This window comes from Bactrocera tryoni, chromosome 2, assembly GCF_016617805.1.
Source record: "Bactrocera tryoni isolate S06 chromosome 2, CSIRO_BtryS06_freeze2, whole genome shotgun sequence".
NCBI classification, from domain to species: domain Eukaryota; kingdom Metazoa; phylum Arthropoda; class Insecta; order Diptera; family Tephritidae; genus Bactrocera; species Bactrocera tryoni.
In genome coordinates, this window is record NC_052500.1 from 85,110 (window position 1) to 108,480 (window position 23,371).

At 33.2% G+C, this 23,371-nt stretch overlaps 3 protein-coding genes across 5 annotated transcripts; 1 reads left to right on the plus strand and 2 right to left on the minus strand.

Moving 5' to 3' along the window:
* Positions 1-886: 886 nt before the first annotated feature.
* On the plus strand, positions 887-2,008 carry LOC120769761 (alpha-ketoglutarate-dependent dioxygenase alkB homolog 6). The gene is made up of 3 exons (XM_040096924.1): positions 887-998; positions 1,055-1,268; positions 1,336-2,008. Exons 1-3 carry the CDS (start codon positions 969-971, stop codon positions 1,815-1,817), a joined length of 726 nt encoding a protein of 241 aa, XP_039952858.1. The 5' UTR covers positions 887-968; the 3' UTR covers positions 1,818-2,008.
* LOC120769760 lies at positions 1,948-3,786 on the minus strand. The gene has a single exon (XM_040096923.1). The coding sequence runs from the start codon at positions 2,783-2,785 to the stop codon at positions 2,027-2,029; it is 759 nt and encodes a 252-aa protein (XP_039952857.1). The 5' UTR covers positions 2,786-3,786; the 3' UTR covers positions 1,948-2,026.
* A 1,016-nt stretch (positions 3,787-4,802) lies between these two features.
* Positions 4,803-23,345, minus strand: LOC120769758 (unconventional myosin ID). 3 transcript variants are annotated; one of them, XM_040096922.1, is made up of 11 exons: positions 23,330-23,345; positions 22,308-22,453; positions 21,874-22,093; positions 9,859-10,161; positions 9,558-9,777; positions 9,278-9,503; positions 8,819-9,202; positions 8,665-8,744; positions 5,557-6,951; positions 5,201-5,358; positions 4,803-5,138 (listed from the first exon to the last, which is right to left on the minus strand). In XM_040096922.1, exons 3-11 carry the CDS (start codon positions 21,963-21,965, stop codon positions 4,970-4,972), a joined length of 3,027 nt encoding a protein of 1,008 aa, XP_039952856.1. In that variant the 5' UTR covers positions 21,966-22,093; positions 22,308-22,453; positions 23,330-23,345; the 3' UTR covers positions 4,803-4,969. The 3 variants fall into 3 exon arrangements, with proteins under 3 accessions (XP_039952856.1, XP_039952855.1, XP_039952854.1); XM_040096921.1 differs by lacking the exons at positions 22,308-22,453; positions 23,330-23,345 and adding an exon at positions 22,985-23,289; XM_040096920.1 differs by lacking the exon at positions 23,330-23,345 and having other exon boundaries at positions 22,308-23,289.
* Between the last annotated feature and the right edge of the window lie 26 nt (positions 23,346-23,371).

The window sequence follows — 23,371 nt, forward strand, 5'->3', positions numbered from 1 at the left end:
TCTAAACCTTTCCCGATCCGCAACAAACAACTTTTCAATTTCAAGATTGGTTCAACCGTTCTCTTAGTGTTACTAACAAACAAACATTCATTTTTATTGTAACGTTTGTATGGGGAAAAGAAAAGGGCTGTTTTAGGGGTTTTCCGGAAATTATTGGAATTTTTCTCGCCGTAAAAACCATCTTTGAACTTCAACGAACATTTAAGAAAAAGAATTGGCCAAATTGGTCCAGGCGTTATTGAGTTATGAGCGTACATACATTTTCACGATTCATTTTTATTTATATAGATTGTAATGAAATGAAAGTCGTTTATTATTGTCTTTGTCAATTGATTTACATTTACAACAGATATTTTCTAAGCAACTCTAGTGCTATTAAAACTGTCAATGGCAGCGTTATGGAAGGCATACACGCACCAATTATTGTACCAATTTCATCGAATTGTACAACTGATTGTTACGCATATGGGGCAGTTGTATGAGTTGTACCAACTGATTGGATGAAAATCAAAATTTTTTGATATTTTGTGAAGTTGGTTGTGTTAGTTGGATCGTGTTTGGGTTGGTCGTGCGATTTCAAACGATTTCGCCATTTTATTTCGGCTGACCAAGAGTGCGCGTCATATATAATAAGTAAAGCAACAACTTCCGAACACATGTTTAAGCAAGGAAGTGAATATTCAAAATGAAGTTGGCCTCAAAATTATATTAAAAGTTGTGCCATATGCGGCGACAAGGGCAATTTCTAGCCCAACTCAATCAACCAACTAATTGTTGTGTGTATGCCCTCCATTATGTTTGTACTTTTTATTATTCGGTAACATCGCTTACAACTTGCGTTGCAATTGTGAATGAAGTCGTTAGTCAGCTGATAAATATAAACATTTAGTAAACTCTGTATTCGTCTGCCGGCTTATACACATGAAAAATATTTATTTCGAATAATTTCCGGATATTTATAGTGTTTAATGGATATTTCGGATTTTGAAGTGCGCGAGGTAAACATATACATTTAATTGAACGCTAACATGTAACATCTTTTAGAACCGTTTAGTGCCCCTCTTCGGCAGTATATATTCCAAACTTTATAACATCCGAAGAGGAGAAACGCATTTTGTCTCAGATTTCGCGAGCTCCAAAACCAAAATGGACTCAACTTCTTAATAGACGCCTCATTAATTACGGTGGAGTACCCCATCCAAATGGAATGATTGCTGAAGAAATACCGAAATGGTTACAAGTCTATATGGAAAAAATTAATAATTTAAGTAAGATAATTATACATTGCATATTTTATTTCAATTGTACTAATTATATTTCTCCGCTGTTATGGAGATTTTTTTCAATCCCAAAAAGCTAACCATGTCCTGGTAAATGAATATTTACCGGGTCAAGGGATTATGCCTCACACAGATGGACCGCTATTTCATCCAATCATAACGACTATCACATGTGGTTCATATACAGTACTTAATTTCATTGAACGAAATGTGACAAGGTCTAATGATAAACAGTGTCGTTTACATAAATATAACAACGATGCTGAATCGTTACAACAGGAAAGCTTAACACGTGAAATTAATTTCAAAATGCTTTTAGAACCTCGTAGCTTATTAATACTTAAGGATGAATTATATAATAATTATTTGCATGGTATAGATGAAGTCAAGCAAGATGTTCTTTGTGATAAAATCTGTAACTATGAGAATTGCGAAAGAGTTCATAAGATGGGAAGTATTTTAAAACGCGGGATTCGCATTTCACTAACGATACGTCATGTACCAAAAACTACAACAATGAAATTAAAGTTTTGTTAAAGTACTTCCATCATATTCTTTACATCCTTTATACTATATAGAAAATTTTCACAAAATATTAAATGCTACCTAGATAACAGTCACTGGAACTCCAACTAATGCGCATGTTTATATAGAATAAGCCAAAAAATATATGCAACACTTTTATTATAATAAAATACAAAAGAGATTTATTTCAAGTTATAACAAAACATTAGTTTTTACACACTTTAGTCGACCTTGTCTTCCCATCGTAGTTGAAATTCATGTTCGAATATATTTCGGTCATATAGATTAACTGTACTAATGTGAGCTGATATATCCAAACGTAATTCACTCACTGCCAAGTGGAAATTTTGTCTTAACACTCGTTGCTTATCAACCACCAACCGGGCGAGAGGTCTACGAAACAGGCTCAATATTTTTTTCAGATGATATTCGACACTAGCACAACGACCAATACAAATCCACAAATCTTCTGGATTTTTTATATTTCCAGGAAAACGTTTACATAGATCAAAAGGAGCTTTGCCGTCAGTTAAAAGAAATTTGACCTCGGAAACAATTTTATTATTTTGACTGGGGTCGTTAAGGCTCAGCGTTTGGTATTCATGTTTGTCGCAAAAATGTATTATATCACTAATGCAGCACCAAGGTTGTGCTGCCAAATCACTATGTTTTCTATTCCAGTTAATATATCTGCCTTTAAAAGTAGTTAAGGGACTGAAACGACTTTCCAAACTTGTACTGAGGGGTGACAAAATCTCAAAATCCTTCTTAGTTTCTTTGGTTTCAAAACAAGTTGGCGGATTATGATTTTCAGTTACGTTATTCTTCGGTGAGTCAGATAATGTAACAAGCTGATTATCAATAGTTGAATTATCTGTCTCCTTGAAAATTTCCTTGTTTTGGGTCAATACTTTTTTACGCTCATCACCCTCTTTATTTTCACGTACTTGTTTCAAAAAATGACGAACTCTCCAAGACATTTTATTCGTAATAATTTTCTTCTATTTGTTTTTTAAATAAGCACACATATGTAAGTATATGCATACTATTAAAACTTATCAGTCAAAAAGTAACAGCTTATGCTGATATAATTGTGTAATCGCTCCGATATGTTTTTAACTTAAATTTTAAATATAATGTTGTGTACGTTGTAACGCTACCAAAATATATTTGCCTGATTTTCTTCAATGTATCTTATTTTATCCCTTCGGTTGTATAGTCTTATTTGATAATAAATTAATCAATATACAGATGTATGTACATGTCTACAAATATACAAAAATAGATACAATGTGGTGCTTCTTTGTAAATTCAGGGGAAAATGTTAAGTAGTCCACAAAGTTGGGTACAAATATGATTATATGTATGTAAAAACAGCCTACTAATCTAACTAACTTTAGCCTAAATTGAATATATGTATTTTATTTTTCAATATGTTAAATTCTGACAAAAATATGTTCACAATACAAACTCTGAACTAAACTAAAAAATCGAAAGGTTTTTATTTTTATTGACCCACTGTATGTTGAAGCATTAGCACAACTAATTTAACATGTATATGTGTATGTGCATATTGCAGTTAAATTGCGAAATAGGTCAGACACCACCTATTTATATTTAGATTCCTAAATTTAATTCTAAAAGGTAAGGAACGACCACTTTCAGGAGGAACCGCGATGTCGTTGTTTAAGCACAATTTCTTAGTCGAAATCTTGTATTTATCACTCTTGCGTATGTACATCAAAAAACGTTGAATATGAGTAAAAAAGGCTTCATTCGTTTAAAGTAACGGGTTGCGGAATACCAAACGGGTTTAAGCGAGTACGGAACAAGGAGAAATGCAACGCAGAATTACAAGTGAAAGGAAACAAATTAATCGAAAAAACAAGAGAAGACAACAATGAAGGGGTTCAAAATACTTTAGATACTGGCTGATAAGAAGATATCATACAGGTCAAAACTTACGAATATGCACTCTTATAAAAATATAAGAATCAAATGATTTTTTTCCTTTAATTGTGGTCAATCACTATCAATGTTACTATTTGTGGCTTATGCGAAAAATAGCGATTAATTTGGAGTCATGTTTTTACTAGCACTTTTAGGGTAAGCGGCGGGGAATTCGCATTTTTCGAATTTCGAAATAATAATTATTAACAAGATGTATATGTATGTACTATATATATTAAAATAAATAATCAACAACTTTTTTCCCAATCATATAGCAATATAATTTTATTATAATTCATAGTTCTTTATATAAATTTTAGAATCAATTATAGTGTACATACAAATGTAGGTATAAACACCTAAAACATTTTTAATGCTTAACTACAATATGCAACATTGCTTAAGGCATGTCATCCAATGACGGTTTTCTTTAAAACATGTATATATACATACAATCATATTAAAATAATATAAAAATATATTTAAAAGCATACTGATGGATAAAAAATGTAGAATACTCTATTGCTTTTATGTACGTTTCGTTTCATCGAAATCTCTTTTAAAAAATAGTTGTAGATATGTTTTAAATATTAATTTTGTTGGTTTAGAAAGCTTTGCTGTAACAGCAAAAAATTCCATTAATAAATTGCTATCTTATTCATAAGTATTTATATGATGGCACGAATTAAGTACAACATTTAAATTAATATACAATTTTATAGTCGTGAACTGCAGCCTAGTGGACAAAAAATTACATATACTTTTTTATCTACATATGTATTCAAGACCATTTATAGAGTCGATCAAGATTGTTAAAGCGTTAATATTCTACATACAACTGGTTTGTGAAATAATTATTGAGTTCTGTACATTCAGCTTCATATGTACACTTTGGTATATTTCTTTGTCATGATATATAAGAATGTTGTTTAGAAAATAGGATTTTATACTTTTTACTAATAACACTTTTATAAAGGCGAGCATATCATAAGGAAACCATTGAATACGAAGAATTAAATAAAAAAATTGCGTAAATGAGCTGTATGATTCCGTATTGTATAAAGTATAGTTTTAATTAGTCATGTTTACTTTAAAATAATAAATATTAAATATAAAGCTAGTCATGTACACATGTATGTAAAAAATGCATCACATAAAAAAGTGTTTTAACTTTAAATCGCATATACATAGACACACCTCAAATCAAGAACTTCCTAAACGCAATAAGATGGTGGAACTTCAAAAATAATATTACCCGCTACATGTCGGAAATTTGGATTTTCAACTCCTGGTTCACCCTTTACTGTAATTGCTCGTGATTTTCCACCCAAACGGCAGGCAATTGTAGGGCTAACATCCACACGCAGTTCTCGCTGACAAATGCTAATAGGGTTTTAAAAAATATCAAGTAAGTACTTCGCAGTAATGTGCATACTAATACTTACTCCATATATTTTTTACATATTACACCCACAAGCTCACCAATATGATCATCTCTTAACTGAGAGATTTCACTTTTCAGAGCAAAAACTAAATCATTGTTGTCGGAAGAGTGGAAAACAATAAGTTGGTCGCGTCCAGGGCTAATACTGATGGATGTTAACTAGAGAAGGGAATATAATATAATGAATAATATGTATCCAAAAGCGATAATTAAATGAAAAGTGTTTTAAAAAAACATTATTTAACCAATTTCTATCAAATAATTTTCAGAATAAGTAAATTTTAATAATTATTTACTTTCTTAAAAATTGTTTTACACATTTCTCTATAATATTAATAAGTTTTAATATTAACTTACATCTTTAATGGATAAAGAATGATTCATATTTTTAAATTTATGTTTAGCACCATCCAGTTTATAGATTGTCGAATCTGTTACAATAAAGGCACGATCAGCAGTTTTATTATGTTTGTTGTATTTTTTAACGAATGACGAAAATAGTATATTATTAAATAATTCACTATTCTTTAAGTTTCTAACGTTGGTGGTATAGGCTTGATAACCCGTATTATCCTGCGAGTTGGCTAAATAATCACCAATCCATTTGCGTTGCTGTCCCCAATGTAATCGACGACCTTTTATAGCAGCTGCAGCAATTATTTGTAATTGCAATTGCGGCCATTCACTTCGTGGATATTTACGAAGGATCATAAAAGCCCTCCAATAGTTAAAAATGCGTTGGAGTTGAGGTTCTGCATTTCGTCCAGCTAATGGAGGTTGTGGCCATTGGATACTCCGACCATAGTCTCTAAAATTTTTGGCATTACGAAAGCGTTGAGCTAGGTCTTGTACGTAAAATCGTAATTTGTATGTTTTATATGCACGCATTATAGCAAGTGCAGCCTTCATTTTCTTGTAATTCCGACGTGCAATCCACCCGCGCACTTGCTTTTGTAACAAAGTAACAATATGCGGAATCATTTCATTTCGCTGCTGCTCAAGAGCGAATAATGTTTTAGGTGAGCGTATGAAGACTTTTGTATGTCCATATTTTACGTCGCTTCCGAAACCTTTTTCCTCAAGCAAAACTCTCACACCATCACGGTCGGTACCGGCACGGAAATTCGGCCATGTATATTGAGAAATCATTTTGTAGCGCAATAAGAACTTATCGTACCGTTGACGATGCACAAAACCAGCTCGTCGAACTCGCACATTCTCTAGCAATCCTAAATAGCGAACTTGGTGCTGTACACGTTCGTCGTCGAACACGGTGGGGCTCTTTATGTCATTAGGTTTAATACAACGAACGTAAAATGGTTCTTTTTTCAAAAGAGTTTTCACAAGATCTATTATGGATCGTTGGAAAAGCGTCCCGGCTGTTAGGGGGCGTTTCGTTGTTTTTTTTATATCCTGGGCCCCTTCGGGCCACATTCCGCTCAAGTTAACATTTTTGGAGTGATGCAATAGTCGCTTGAAATCCTGATACAATGTATCTTTGTTCTTTTCGATGAATCCATTGATATTATAAATGACATCACCCGCATAGTGTGTTATTCGAAAATCTTCCCGATGTTTGAGTTCCTTATCCATTGGTTTCAATTGTCGACTGCTGAAATGAGGATTGGTGCTAAGATTTTTATCCATTGCACCTAACAGTGTTTCGTCGTTGATTTTACCCACTGACAGACAAGCCTCATCCATTATAGCTATCATACCTTTATGTGGTTGTTCAATGAGTTCGCATATTATCTGAGTTAAAAGATATCTTTACTATAATTAATGTTATAATAATTTAGCTTTAAAGGAGAAATGCTGAATTGGCCAATACTTAATAATACCACTTATATTCTATGTTTTGATGTGGAAAACTTGAAATTATATTATTGACACTTTAGGTTGTTATACATGGCAAGTGATCGTAATAAACGTAAAATGAAAGTAACACCTTTTACTGTATAAGTACACTTGCGGTCAATAAAAACGCACCACCACTTTGTAGAGCTATATTACTGTAAATTTCGAAAATTTTTTACTAGATCTAATATGAATTATTTTTTGGAAAATTGAGTTGAACGTTGTTCAGTTATAGTCGTGCAGCGAATAAGTTTAAGCGACGGCTTGAAAAGTGCACTTTCTGTAAGTGAGGGGATGCAAAATGTTCACTAAGTGGATTTAAGTTCCAAAATCATACTCCGACGGCTGCACGAGTTTCTTGGACAAAAAAGTACTAAAATTACTGATAACATAATCTGGTCTAAAGAAAGCAAATTTAATTTGCTAAGGTCACAAAATTTGATTTACGTGCGCAGTTCAGGTAGTGAGAGGTTCCAGGATAATTGTGTAGTAAAGAAAATTAAGTTTTCTCAAAAATAAATTTTTTTGGGTTGTTTTTTCTAACTTCTTTTGGGGACACTATAATCACAAAAATATGCGACAGTGGTTAACAATTGTTAAGTACCCGCAATTGAAGAACATTATACTTATACGGATCGCTTATGACACTGCATCGTGCAGAAACGGCTTAGTTTAGATTGAAAACAAGTATTGTATAAAACATCCATACAATATTGGTATATACAGTCAAACCTGGGTAAGTGAGAACTGGTTTAGTAAGAAAACTCTATAAGTGAGAGTTATAGCCAGGACCCGTCATTTTAAGCTACCAAAACCTCTATTAGCGAGAAACAGAATCCTCTGTAAGAGAGAGTCGTTTTTCCCTCATGAACCTCCGTAAGTGAGATTGCTACTGATCTATACCTCTATAAGCGACAGTCAAGCTTTATTTATTTATGTATATTATTTAGGAGGAACTATAGTTACATTAGGAATACATACTCGTACATATATAAAAGGTACACACATACAGTAACAAATGACAAAACAAATTACAAAATTTAACATCTGCTATTTTATGGCTCATTCTTAACTTTCGTGGAACCTCCTACAATTGTTTTTGTATTGTTTTCTTGTAAATATTGTGCCTATTCTATTGCCTGGAACTAAATAACATTGTTATTTTATCGCATTCGGGTTAGCGAAAAACCTCTATAAGCGAGAATGATATTGTGCTCCCTTGAACTCTCGCTTATCCAGGTTTGACTGTATAATCTTATTCGACTTTTTATTTTTAGTTGGCCAACACATTGAACGATCTAAAGATTTAACGCCTGGAATTGGATTGGCCTGGAAACTCGCCCAATTTAAACCTTATTGAGCCATATGGCACATAACGAAGTGTGAAGTTGCTAAACAGAAGCCACATTGTTTTCTTTAAATAACTAATTCCATGAAATGTACATTTGGGTTAATTTTTTTTTTAACTAATTGGCTATTCTTTATAAAAACTATTTTAGGGAAAAATGTATTTGTGAACTAAACCCGTGATATTACTCATATATATGGGTATATACATTTTTATAAATATAAAACTGAGGTAATAAAATCACTCTTTAATTTTCTTACTTCGTTATTAAAGTATTCAATTTTCGTCCATTCTACACCTTCTCTTTGGTATTCCTCCTGCTCCTGTTTAAGAACCAGCTCTGTTGAATACATAAATTTAATTAAAAGAAAATGAAAGTAAATGATATGGTAAGTCTGAATTCTTTAAACCAACCAATAAACAATTGTTGTAATTTTTCATTGCAATAATTTATACAAAACTGCTCAAAACTATTGTTGTCAAAAATTTCGAATCCGTAAATGTCTAAAACTCCAATAACTGAATTGAAACGTGCTTGAGTTTTCGAGCCGCGATAGAGGATTGCACGATTTATCCGGGAAATAATCCAAGAGAATAAACGGTCGTATATTGCTTTAGCCAAAGCATCCTTTCCATATTCAGCTTGCGTGGCATCATGTTCCTTTTGCATAACATTACCACCAGCTGCAATAATTCGTGTTGTCAACGAATTGGAAAGCTCATTTTCTGTTACTTGCAATAACTTGGAAGCAAATTGTAAATGCGATTTGTTGCTTATAACTAGATCATCTTCGATTGCTGGAAATAAATCCATGGCAAAAAATGTTAACGTTTTTAAATCTTTCATTTCAAAAATTTCTCATCAGTTCATACATTGAAACTCAATATTTCCCAAATGTAGAATAGCTGCCAAAATCTGCCATATAGTTTGCAGTTCTTCAGTAGAAAAACCCAGTATTTTAAAAGCATTATTTGTGCTTTTATAATCTACTTTTTCAGAAAGTATGTCCATACTGCCTTGATTCATATAATGATATCTGTTAGGATCTTTTGATAAATTATATTGTTGCAATTCGCTATCGCTTGCACCACGCAAGAGCTGTGAAGAAGTAATAAATTAATTACTCGATTCATTCCGCTGCGGAATTTTTACCTGATAGAAACTATGAAAATTGCGTTCTCCCGGTTGTTGTTGCACCACCCGAGACTTTTCTAGCAAATAATTAGTAATTATGCCCCCCACAGGGTCTCCTTTATGGTCAAATTCAATATCCATATATTTTCCAAATCGGCTGGAATTATCATTCCGATTTGTTTTTGCATTTCCAAATGTTTCAAGGATTGAATTACTTTGCAATATCACATTCTTCACTCTATAAATTTATCAGTATGAACAGAATATTACTAAGAAAACATATAAGCTGACGATTTATCAATGAATAAAAAGTACTTGCCTTTCAATTTCGTTTTGCCCATGTATGTTAGTAACGGCTGCAATATATTTCATAATAATTTTTGACGCTTCAGTTTTACCAGCACCAGATTCTCCGGATATGAGGATACAAGTATCTTGATGCCGTTGCTTTAAAATCTTATATGCAGCGTCAGCGACAGCATAAAGGTGGGGAGGATTCTCGAATAACTCTCGACCTTTATATATATTTATTACATCAGGGCCATATGTGTTCATTTGCCGATATGGGTTCATGGATACACAAACTTCACCGATGTAGGTATATATATGACCATTTTGAAACCTGTAACAGCAATCAAATTATTTTATGAAAGGTATGATATTTTAAATAAATATTATAGTACAGCAACTAAGAACAAAAGTACCAATAATACCCATTGCAAACAAACAAGGAATAACCGCTGGAAATTAATCGTTGAAATACAACAATGACGCTATAAGAGGCATAAAACTCATTGTTCGAAGTGATGACTTTCCCCGTAGACGCTATTTTCTTCTTTAAATAATTTCGACTTTCTTTGCCAATATTTTCAAAGTTATAACCACCAGGTTAACCATGCTTCAAATACCTTAGCTGTAGGTTAATTACTTTTCTATATATTCATGATAGTCGAAATATTCCTAAAAGATATACTTTGATATATTTTTTATAGATATATTTATATATGTATGTATGCATATCTAGATATTGTGTCAGCCAGCTAGATTATCTTTATTTTACGAATATCCGAAATCATTTTATTAATTGCTGAAATAAAACTTGGAAAACAGATTTTGATATCAGCAGCATTTTTTATCAAAACAAGAAAAAACGTTAACTTCGGCTGCACCGAAGCTAATATACCCTTCACAGGTGCATTTCTTTTAGTAACTATGTGTTCAGTTTGTATGGAAGCTATATGCTATAGTAATCCGATCTGAACAATTTTTTCGGAGATTATATTGTTATCTTAAGCAGTAATCCATGTCAAATTTCGTGAGGATACCACGTCAAATGGGGAAGTTTCCAATGCAAGCATTTGATTCCGATCGTTCAGTTTGCATGGAAGCTATATGCTATAGTGAGCCGATCTGAACAATTTCTTCCGATATTACATTTTTTCTATGAGCAATAACTCATGCAAGCATTTGATTCCGATCGTTCAGTTTGCATGGAAGCTATATGCTATAGTGAGCCGATCTGAACAATTTCTTCCGATATTACATTTTTTCTATGAGCAATAACTCATGCAAGCATTTGATTCCGATCATTCAGTTTGTATGGCAGCTATATGTTATAGTGGTCCGATATTGGCAGTTCCGACAAATGAGCAGCTTCTTGACGAGAACATGACGTTTGCAAAATTTCAAAACGATATCTTAAAAACTGAGGTACTAGTTTGTATATATACAGACAGACGGACAGACTGACAAACGGACATGGCTAAATCAACTCAGCTCAACATACTGATCATTTATATATATACTTTATAGGGTTTCCGACGCTTCCTTCTGGGTGTTACAAACTTCGTGACTAACTTAATATACCCTGTTCAGGGTATAAAAATAGAGCTTCGTTCATATTTTGAAATTCCTTTTGCCCATTTTTTTATACAAAACGTTTATGAAAACTCAAATTTTTTAATTAAAATTATATCATTATTTGCTCATATACTCATTTGAAGGTAAAAATACATACGAAATAAGTTTTTCTTATGGCCCGTTTAAATATTGGTATTCACAAATTCGGTTCGTAATTTAATTAATTTATGAGCCAAAGTATCGAGAAATCCACGTTCGTGCGTGTAATATCCAAAACCGAAAATATTTTATGGACATATTCAATAAATGGTATAAATATAACAAAAAACATCTTGCAATGTAATTTAACTAGTATCAAAACAAACGTACAATGTTGATGAATAAGCTGTGCAATAACTATACAACACTTGTAAGAACCACTCCTAAACAATTTCTTTATCATTCTCTTTCTTTATTTCATTCTCTCAGTAAGTAATACATATATAAATTCAACATGGTGACGTAATTTGCTATTTGTGAGTAATCAAACGCAACTAGTACATAATAATTACTAATGCAATGACTGTAAAAAATCCACACATTACTGGAACTAAAGTCATCATATGCTAATATAAATTTTAAGTGCTAAATTAGAACAGCGTAAAGAAAAAATATTGCAGTATTTTACATACATGTTTCAATTCCATTTTATTCAATGAATAAATGTACATAAATAGACAAAGTGTGTATTTCCTATTGATATTTACGTTTATGATTACAAATCAGAATTTTTTCATTATTAATTGGATATTTCATAGATAACACGATATCAACACATAAAACATTCCCAATTAGGTATATATTTTTTACATTTAAGTTGTATTTAAGTCAACCCTTAATATGTTTTGATGCTACTTATTGCTGAAATATAAATTTGGTTGGTAGAAATGAATTGTGCAAAACTCTATAAAAACTCGTAATCAATGTATGACTTATACGTATAATAATTAAAGTGATAAGGAAAATGATAAGGAATCAATTCAATATGACTTCATTTTATAATGTATGTATGTAAGCTATGTCTGGTTTATTGAATTTTATCAAGCACATAGTATATAAATATACTGGTGTTAAAAATTGCAAGCTAAAATATGACTTGAGTATGTTCTTTTAAGAAGATATTAAACTATTAATTCATAAAACACAATAATTTTGATAATTTTTAAGTAATTCGTGATCAAATCTAACTTTTATCTGTTAACTATGGTTATAACTTCGAATCATTCTCGAAATGAAAGATTTGAATTTAAATCCTAAACAATATAAGTAATACCTCTTTCAGTGTCTAAGTATTATTATGCCTTGCACGTACTAATTGACTCAATATGGGACGATTTGTATACAAATTACGCTTGAAATTTGATTTATGGTAGCTTTGTTCACCATGTTTCACCACTCTTGGCTTTAGTTACACCGTTAATTATACAATGCATACTAAATTCGCAGACGTAATTGACTTAAATGAAGGGTGGCGTTTACTAAATACTGTTATGTTTTTTACAGATGGAACACGAATTAGCATGCGCATAAGTCCATACAATCTAGAAGCTCGTGATTTTTTTCACAAAAGCGGTTACACTATACATTAAATATGTAACTAAAGAATAAAAATACATTTGACTTGATGATATAGATATGATATGATATAGATAGAAATTTAACAACATTCATTAAAATTTAAATTATAAATGTTACCTTCTGGAGGCAATTAAATTCAGTTGTGGGTAAATATTCTCAAGGAAAGGAATAGTGATGTACTTTAACAGCTCTTATATTTTTATTGCGAATTGAAAATGATGACGTTGATCTGCAAGATGTCACGATTTTTTATTGAATTCTGAACTACGACCTAAAAGTTCAAACATTATTAACCGAGGTATTTCAATCAGTTCGATTTGAACTTGATGAAATACTTCTAAGTTAGCTGTAAAATATCATATCATACTATTTGTTGTCATTAATAAGCAAAATACATATTTACATGGCCAAAAAATTACTGATTAGACTAAGTGAAAAATTTAGTGTCTATACAAAGTAATTTATACGAATATGTATTTAGTAGATATATATATATGTATGTACATATGAGGCAGCGCTATATACACTCGTGGCCACGCAAACCTTACCACTATACTTTCTTAATTTATTTTTCGGACTTTTTCGTTCGTTCGGGATTTTCTTCAATTTGGTTTTTCTTTGTACGCTTTAGGTAAGCATAAGTAAACTTAATTATATTATCTAATTATAATTATAGTTTTTAATTTTTTACGTTCAATGAGTAAAACACAAATTAGCTTTTCTGTGCTTATACAAAATCGGCCGATTTTTATTGTTTTTAAAGTAATACAGCGACTAAACTTCGTGTTTCAATAAAAAAAAATTAAATAAAACATTAATTTCAATTAAATTTAAAAAAATATAAAATATAATTTTTTCATCGGTTGTCAGTCTCTTACATTTCGAGCTCATTTTGTAAAGCTCACAAACTTTCAATTGATTTATCTATAGCTGAATGTGATTTGTTTTTAATTTTAAAAATTTTTGATAAATAACATGTCATTAACTTATTTCTAAATAAAAAATTTCTATACGGCAAAAAGTACCGCTATAAAGGTTGACAACCCTATATACTATATTTGAAAATGTTTTGTGGTAAGGTTTGCGTGGCCACGAGTGTAGTTGAATACAATTGTTCTAGAGTAATCTAACGATCCTACAGGTGATTTGCAATTGATTTTTAATTTATATGGCAGAACGCTTGTGCGATTAGATAATTTAAAAGTTTATTCGATAATGTTTGTTATCGTCGATCTCTTATCTAAGAACATTAATAATGTACATACATACGTGTTTAAATAAAAAATAGTCACATAAGAACATACACATTTATTTATAAATATTTTAATAAAAACATTCGATAGGACCAATCATATAATAAAGTTTATATGATAATATTTGTTATCGTTTGATCTATTATGTAAGAACATTATATATGTATGTACATACATTTTTATGTATATAGAAATACACATAAAAGAACATTCATACTTATTTATAAATATTTTATTAATAAATCTAGACAATCAATTATGTAAGACATAAATAAATAAATTTAATGTTGCCAGCGTATTTTTTAGTGAGTTATCGCATTTTTAGAAGTTTTCAACTAACTCATATTTTACTCATTTTCACAAGAGGTACCTTCAAAGTAATCCTCTCCCTCTGCAATATACTTATTCCAACGAATTTTACAGTCATCATAGCACTTGGAAAAACCCTCTGTCGTGGTGGCCATCAGAGCCCTCTACGATTCAGCTTTTATATCCTGAATTGAGTCAAAACGGTGTCCTCGGAGTGGTTATGTAAATTTGCTGAATAGCCATAAGTTACACGAAGGTAAATGAAGTGAATGCGTTGGTTGCGGCCCGATATTAGTTGAAAATGTGGCGAAATGATCACGAATAACCAATGCAGTATGAGATGGTGCATCGCGCTTCTTTGTTCCATAAATTCCGACATAGTAAAAAATAGAACCTCACAAAACGACGCGTATATCAAATACTAATGAATTTTTTGACGTGAAATTTAGGATAGATGTCACTAACAGTACTACCAACTTACAAAAAAAAATTTACTGATTCGAAAAACATACGAAGTATAAATTTGATCACATTAGTATATATCTCCTAAACCACTTAAGCTACAACAACCAAATTTGCTGGGTACAAATCTTATGAGAACTGCTACCGAGAGTCTGAAAATGGATGAAATCGGAGGATAACCCCCTCCCCATATAACGATACTGTTAAAAACTACTAAAAGTGGGATAAATCAATAACTAAACACGCCACAGACATTAAATTTCACTACCGAGATAGCATTAGAAGGCTTTGTTGGAGCCGGCGTGAATATCTCGGAATCCGTCTAACCGATTTCGACAAAAATTTAGTACGTGTCATTCTTTTCATATTTGTATGTCACATTGTGAAAATGAGCGAAATCAGACATTTAGAAATTTTAAATTCCACTTGATTCTTTTACTTTCCAGTACACAAATCAAGAGGCAAATAATATAACGGGATGAAACTTTGTACGATTAATGCCTTTAGTGTATGCGACCTTATGACCAAAAATTATTCAAATCCAACATAAACTCTTCAGGCCCCTAGGTACCAAATTTTATTTGGTATATGGACCCCAGTACCTATAGTTGACTTTTGTTAGAAAATATCGGACAATGACTGAGATATATATAGGGATAGTACTACTCTGTCTGTATGTCAAAAATGGGTTGAATCGGACCAGTATTTCCCTTGGTCCCCATATACCTAATATAGTCTAAAGATAATCGAACTTCCTGGTGACTTTGTTCCGCATATATCGGTCAATATGTTAGTTATCTCAATGAAAATTTCAGAACATATTTTACTCATAACAATGTATCTTTGTGCCTAAAATAGATAAATTTGAGCGAAAACTTGACTCCTCCGATATAACTAATATCAGGACTTTTGTACATCTGGCTAACTTTACTCTATAGGGCAATTAACAATCTGGAGCAAATAGTCTTACATATTTGCAATTGCAAATGAGCGAGACATATTTTTGCTTTTACACTAACAAAATGTACAGCGAATTTGCAATTGCAAATATGCAAGACCATTTGCATCAGATTGTGAATTGCCCTTACGAGTATATGATTGGTTTTTAGTATATGATTTGTTAATAGTATTTGGTATTGGGAATTATGGATAAAATCTGGTCGATACTACCCCAACTGCCATATACTACATATCGTCACCTAAAATGCAAAATAACGTAACATCACTTATCGTAGGTACCGTACCGTATAAAAGGAAAACTTCTTGAGATATTGAAACAAAATTTTCAAATCTGAATTAACATGAAACTATAAATATTTTTAGATAAAAAATAAAGAAAAAATAATGAAAATATTATAGCAGGTGTCTTACGTTATTTTGAATTTTCATTTCTAAAACAAAATAACTTATGATCAATCTAAATTTGTATAAAAATTAAAAAAAAATTAACATTAATATGTTCTTTTTTTTAAATTCTCAATAAAAACAGTTGCAAGTTTTCCATATTTCATGTTATTTATATTATTAATGTGTACATATGTACTAAAAAAATTTAATTATTTTAAGCCACAAAATGAAGATAATGTTTAATTATAAAAGTAATGATAGTATGCTAGAATCAAAGCTTTTATGTCCTGCATTGCCATTTCTTCTTGGTTATCGTTAAACTTTGAGGGTGCAAAAGATTAGGCTGCTGAATTCCTAAAAAACACGGGTCTAAATACTCGGAAATCCTCACTCACCTTGACTTCATACCAGATCACTTGGATCATGGAGTCGCTAAACCGAACTCTGGCGGCTCCTCTATACCCATATACCGGAAAAAGGTATGGTTGGGAAGAAGCCGTTGGAGGAGAGCGAGCTTCTTCACGGAGGGGGAGTTCTACTACCAAATAGCTGGGTCTCGCGGAAGTTTGGTCAGCGCTGGGCCACCATTGGCTAAGGAACTAGCAAGAAAAGGCATCTTAGAAACGTTATCGGTAGAATGGGAGCGGATCGGTGATCCCGTATCTTCTCGTGTTCTACTACCAAATAGCTGGGTCTCGCGGAAGCTTGGTCAGCGCTGGGCCACCATTGGCTAAGGAGCTAGAAAGAAAAGGCATCTTAGAAACATTATCGCTAGAATGGGAGCGAATCGGTGGTCCCATATCTTCTCGTGTTCCACTACCAAATAGCTGGGTCTCGCGGAAGCTTGGTCAGCGCTGGGCCACCATTGGCACCTTTTTACCCTCAGTAAGGCTAGGCTCTCCCTGGTTTTGGGGCTTTTAACGGGTCATTGCCCTATTGGCGTTCACGCAGTAAGGTGGGAGTCCTACCAAACGCCATCTGCAGAAGCTATATGGAAGAAGATGAAGTGGAACACAATCCTTCTATTAGCTACTAACTGTTTTGCTAATTTACAGTTCGAACACAGGAGTCCACCACTTGCGGTCTTTGATCAGTCATTTAACCTAACCTAACCAAAGCAAATTGAACATAACCAATAAAAAAAGGATAAACAATAAATCAAGGCCAACTTCGTGATAAAAAAAGAATACTCTTCTATTTTTACATGAGTGTTGATACTTCATTTTGTTTCACGAAATCAAGCAAACTCAATTTTGATTTTTTTGATGATACGGTATTTTGCATTAAAGGTGACGATATAACACTTTTCATTTTTCTAACAACCCTGTCAGTATAGGACTTATACATACATATATAGTATATGCATATATAAAAATGAGGGATTACGATCCTCAGTTTGAGTTTTACACCATAAAGTATTTTCCTGGCTTTGATTCTTGTAAGTTGGAAGAGTATAAAATGTTCGGATGCACCCGAACTTAGCCCTTCTTTTCTTGTTATTGATTATTTTAATAAGAATTTAAATCAGCAAAAACAAATAAATTTAAATAACGGGATAAACAAATGAGTTTTGAATTTTTATTTTTAGATTAAAAAGATAACTAAAACAAGCCAGAAAGATGTTAAAATTCAACCAAGGGATCAGAATCTAAGAAATTTTTAATATACACCGTATATACCATATATAACTTATACACTGACTGACATATTCGGCATAAGGTTTGTTAGAAAAACAAGAATCATTATATGTGTGTAGTATATGGGAGTTGGAGTAGCATAGACACGATTTTATCTATTAAATATTTGAATTTGAGGTGTTTATTGTCATTATTGATAAAGTACTGTTTTCTTTAACTAAACGTATGAAAGCATATCATAAAATGACTAGTGTTTGTCGACATTTCGACAACTAAAATCTCTTACAACAGAAGAGATTTTGGAAAAATTCTTTAGTATGGTCAGTGCTTACGAAGATGATTTGGAGAACAGCCTAGGCGGCGAATTAGTGCAGTTCGCAGAGCTGGTGAAAACAGATGTGGCTACTGTTATTGACAGCAAGAAACAGGAGCCTCTGGAACAGCAATATTATAAACTTTTATTAAATAATTCTTTAGAATCGTATTTCCCAAACTTAGAAATTGCTTTGGGAATTTATGAATGAATCTCTTTTAGATATATTTGTTTAGGGGGAAATTCACGAAGACGTATTAATTTTTTTATTGTCTTTATTAATAGGTATGTATAAGGATATGATTGAAAGTGGTTGACGCGAGATCTTTAACTGCAACCGTTAAACGGCGTTGGGAATGGGATTACGGAAAAAGTCGTAAACCGATTAACTTTATTTATGTTTTTATCATAAAAAACATAAAAAGTACTATTTATAGACTACGGACAAAAGATATTTTTAGAAATTTTTCCATAAAAAGCCAAGTTTTTTGTTGAAGCCTCATTTTCGTAGTCAATATTCGAATTTCCTGAAGATTGTATAGGATAGTACATGTGTATATGTATATTGTCATTCAATATCAAAACAGTAACTACCAATAATACAGTCAATAAAATCATTTTATAGTTTCATCTACAAGGGTTTTTCTACATATGTACTGTGACTATTAACGAAAACCTGAGATTATTACTAGATAAATGTATTTCGGAATTTCCGAATATTCCACAATGTCTTGGTTTTATCATAATAAGCTATTATTAAATCGAAGCAGGAGGAGGGAAAAACTGTTCAAGCCCCTAAGTATCGCATATGTGGACCCCAGTAAAATACCGAAAACTGCATCCTTCGGTAGACAAAGCTAAACGATGTGTTAACCGACGGCTGCGCAAAATGCCAAAGGACGGCGCGCCACTTACTTTCACCGATGAGGAGGTTCAGGGTGTCATCAACAAAGCAAAATCATCCAAATCCATTGGCCCTGATGGAATCAACATGCTAATGCTAAAGCATCTAGGCTCGGCGGGAGTAGGATATCTCACCAAGGTCCTCAATCTGTCGCTGACCACTCTTCAAATACCCGATGTGTGGAAAGTCGGAAGAGTGGTCCCACTACTGAAACCTGGGAAACCCGCCAACAAAGGGGAATGTTATCGACCGATAACTCTCCTCTCCCCAGTAGTGAAGACACTTGAGGCCTTGCTACTCCCGACCTTCACTCACCACCTGAGCCTAGCCAGCCACCAGCATGGATTCCGTAAAGTACACAGCACCACGACAGCATTTAGCGTCATAAACGCCTAGATGGTTCGTGGCCTCAACTAGACAACCTCAATCACACAACGCTACTGCAGGACATCGAAACAACTACGCTCCCTCCAGTGTTAAAGAGGTGGACCATGAACTATCTGAGCGGTCGCCAGTCATCCGTACTATTTCGAGGTAAAACATCTAAACTGAGAAGAATTAAACAGGGGGTTCCGCAGGGTGGTGTCCTCTCCCCACTACTGTTTAATTTCTACATCTCGAAACTCCCGCAACCACCAGAGGGAGTTTCCATAACCTCGTACGCTGATGACTGCACGATATTGGCGTCGGGCAATGGAATCGATGGCATGGTAAACAGCTACCTCTCCGACCTTTCTCGTTTCCTCACTGCACGAAATCTCACACTTTCCCCACCAAATCCACAGCGACCATATTCACAAACTGGACGAAGGAGTATAGACTTGAGCTTAACATTGCAGTCGACGGCGTCAAAATTCCGACTGTCAATAATCCTAAGATTTTAGGTGTAACATTCGACAGTCTATGCTCCTTCTCTCCTCATACGACCGCGATTATCGCCAAGGTACAGAGCCGCAACAAAATCCTCAAGTCGCTAGCCGGCAGCACATGGGGAAAAGACAAAGAAACGTTGTTGGCAACATACAAGGCAATCGGCCGGCCGGTCCTCAATTACGCAGCTCCCATATGGTCGCCTGGATGCAGTGGCACGCAGATGAGGAAACTACAGACCTGTCAAAACACTGCACTCCGGACCACTACAGGATGTCTTTTGATGTCTCCCATTGAACACCTCCACAGTGAGACGCTTATGCTCCCGGTTAAGGAGCATAATGAACTCCTCTCCAAGCAGTTCCTGCTGGGATGCTTTCGCAGAAATTACCCTTGCAGCCATCTGCTTGGAGCGGAACCGCCTCCTAGGAGCATCAAAAGGTCATTCCTGGATTACGTCGACGACTTCGTACAGTACGCCGACCGGACTTCGGACGCAACTAACTTTCGACAGGTACTGACCGCCATTCACAACGGAGCCATCAACACCTTCACCGACTCCCTCCCCGTGAATGGCGTTCTTGGAGTCAAACCACCACCCATCGCAGACGAAGAGCTCCAGCTGCCGCGAAAAACGCGTGTGACCCTTGCGCAACTTCGTTCTGGATACTGTAGCAGGTTAAACTCCTACTTATCCAGAATAGACCCTGACATACCCAATGTATGTCCTGCATGCAACGAGTCTCCGCATGACACTGACCACCTCTTTGCATGCCCTACAAACCTTACCCATCTAACACCTTCCTCCCTTTGGTCCGACCCCGTCGAAACAGCACGTTTCCTGGGCCTACCGTTAGATGACATCGACGACAACACAAATGACATCTACCATCCCAACGGGGATTGAATTTCCGTTAAAACAACAACAACTGAAAACGTCGGTCAATGTGTGAGATATGTACATACATACATATATAATTGAAATTCAGAGTGAATCTTCTCCTGCTAATACATAGTATGTCTTTGTCAAAAATAACCTGAATCCGACAAATACTTCCCTAAGACTCGATCTTTATATTAGGTATATATAAAGATTTTCGAGCTTCCGGGTAACTTTGTACCACATACATTGGCCAATATGTGACTTAGCTGAATGAAAATTAGGCAATAACAAGTTTTATGCCGAATATGATTTCCTTTTTTCCACCTGTATTTACCCCAGTCAGATTCCACAAAATGTCTGACATTTTAATGAAACTAAATGGAGACATTTTCTTAAAAACTACTAATTATAATGGAAATGGTCTATACCTTGGCCAAAGACTCATATTCCAAATATAATGAATTCCAATCCTCTGGTTGACGTTTTCTTTATTAACCCAATACATTAAATTTAGCCTCTTGCTCTAGTTAACATCACATATCACACATATGTATGTATATTATTTGAATATTTTTTAGCACAATTTTAAATTCCACTTGATTCGTTCAGTTTCTAGTACACAAATCAAGAAGCAATTAATAAAACGGGATAAAACTTATAAATTGTTAAATTCAATAAAAACTGTTCAAGTTGCAAAAGAATAAAATGGTTACATCCGGACTTCGGTTGCCTTACTTGTTCCATTATGTTTTAATAAAAAAGCTGAATCTAACAAAGCTTTCTATACTAATGGATATCTTGGTTTTACAGTTATTTACATAAATATGTATACTAGATATACATGTAATTAATTATCATAGCATTTATTTGTGTATTTACCTTATTTTTAGGTTGTTCATAAATTTATCCATTGTTATTTGGTCAAGGAGCACGAAATCCCTGACTCCAACTTCTCGATGTTGTAATGCCATTTTCGAAATATTTTCTCGTGACAGAGAGAAAACAATTTACCAAACAAAAATATGATTATCAAACGCGCAGGAAGGATTTTCAAACCCGAATAAATTATCTTATTTAATACGTAAATTTGTAATTCTAACTGAAAAAATAAAAAAAATATTAAATCATCGAAATTACATATCTTACGTTTTTAAAATGGATACTGAAATTAAATAAGATCTCATATCTATCCCAACAAAAATGCAGAAGTAAACTAAATATATAATTTCAATTTCTCTAAAATAATTTTTAAAAAATAAATTGTCTTGTAGTGTACTATCTTAATTCAATTATTAAACAGTTTTTATACATACATACTATGTCCATACACATATGTACTCTCAAAAACAAATGTGACTGGACCGGCTCATTTAAATCGAAGGCAAACCGAACCTATACCACCTTTCTCTATGTTCATGTGAAGTTTGCTCTTCATGTGTCAATAGTGTGCGTTTAGTAGCTGTTTGTTTAGACAATAAAAAACAAATAGAACAAATCTCCTCAATATTATTTCATATTCCACAAAGCAGTTCTACACGAAAGAACTACGGACTCCCCGGTGAATTTGCGAAAGCACTATGGACGCCCTATACAACTCATCAATATTTAACAAATTACGAGGCGCTAAGTTTCCTCTGATAACCACTTTTCATCATTAGCACAAACACCTTTTTTATTCTTCAGTAAAAATGTTAAATATTTTAGGATAAGGAACTGGCTTTACATATGTAAGTGTATTAATATCAGGAATTAACTTGTCAATGCTATTATTTTTCTTATATTTAGACACACATTCGAACACATTTGATTTCCCTTAATTTTTATATTATGAATGAACTATTTATACGTTTACTGGTATTGGTAACTTCTTTCACTTTTATTAATCAATTGATTTAATAACTGAATCACTAGCAATGCTTTAAATAAATTATTTAACCGAAATGTGTTTTTTTTAAACATTTTTGGGTGGGATACTGATATAGGTACATACTTATACACATATGAACAAAATGTGTCAGGTATTATATGGCGCATATGCGTACGGACTTGGCTTTAAAACATCTGAAGTGCAATTTCGATTCACGAGTATTTTGACGCATAAACATATATGTGTATACATATGTAAACACTTTCAACGTTTGAGGTAAAGTGTACATATGTAGGTATATATTTTTAATTAATCAGTTTCCTTCACCCAATGTTGGAAATAACCAGTAATGAATAGGAACATGTAGTAAATAAGACAAACACAAATTACAAGAAGCTAAGAAAAAAACTCGAACCGAAAACAAAAAAAAAATATTTAATGTATTTTGTTTTGAACGAATTATTTTACAAAGTTAAATAACACCACACAATCGGAAAACTAATATACAAC

Coding starts and splice junctions, on each gene's coding strand:
- LOC120769761 (XM_040096924.1), top strand. CDS start 969: ATGGATATTTCGGATTTTGAAGTGCGCGAG. Junction 999..1,054: donor CGGATTTTGAAGTGCGCGAG/GTAAACATATAC, acceptor AGAACCGTTTAG/TGCCCCTCTTCGGCAGTATA. Junction 1,269..1,335: donor GGAAAAAATTAATAATTTAA/GTAAGATAATTA, acceptor GCTGTTATGGAG/ATTTTTTTCAATCCCAAAAA.
- LOC120769760 (XM_040096923.1), bottom strand. CDS start 2,785: ATGTCTTGGAGAGTTCGTCATTTTTTGAAACAAGTACGTGAAAATAAA.
- LOC120769758 (XM_040096922.1), bottom strand. CDS start 21,965: ATGGCATTACAACATCGAGAAGTTGGAGTCAGGGATTTCGTGCTCCTT. Junction 10,162..21,873: donor ATGAACAACCTAAAAATAAG/GTAAATACACAA, acceptor TTGCTGTTACAG/GTTTCAAAATGGTCATATAT. Junction 8,745..8,818: donor ATTACAACAATTGTTTATTG/GTTGGTTTAAAG, acceptor TGTATTCAACAG/AGCTGGTTCTTAAACAGGAG.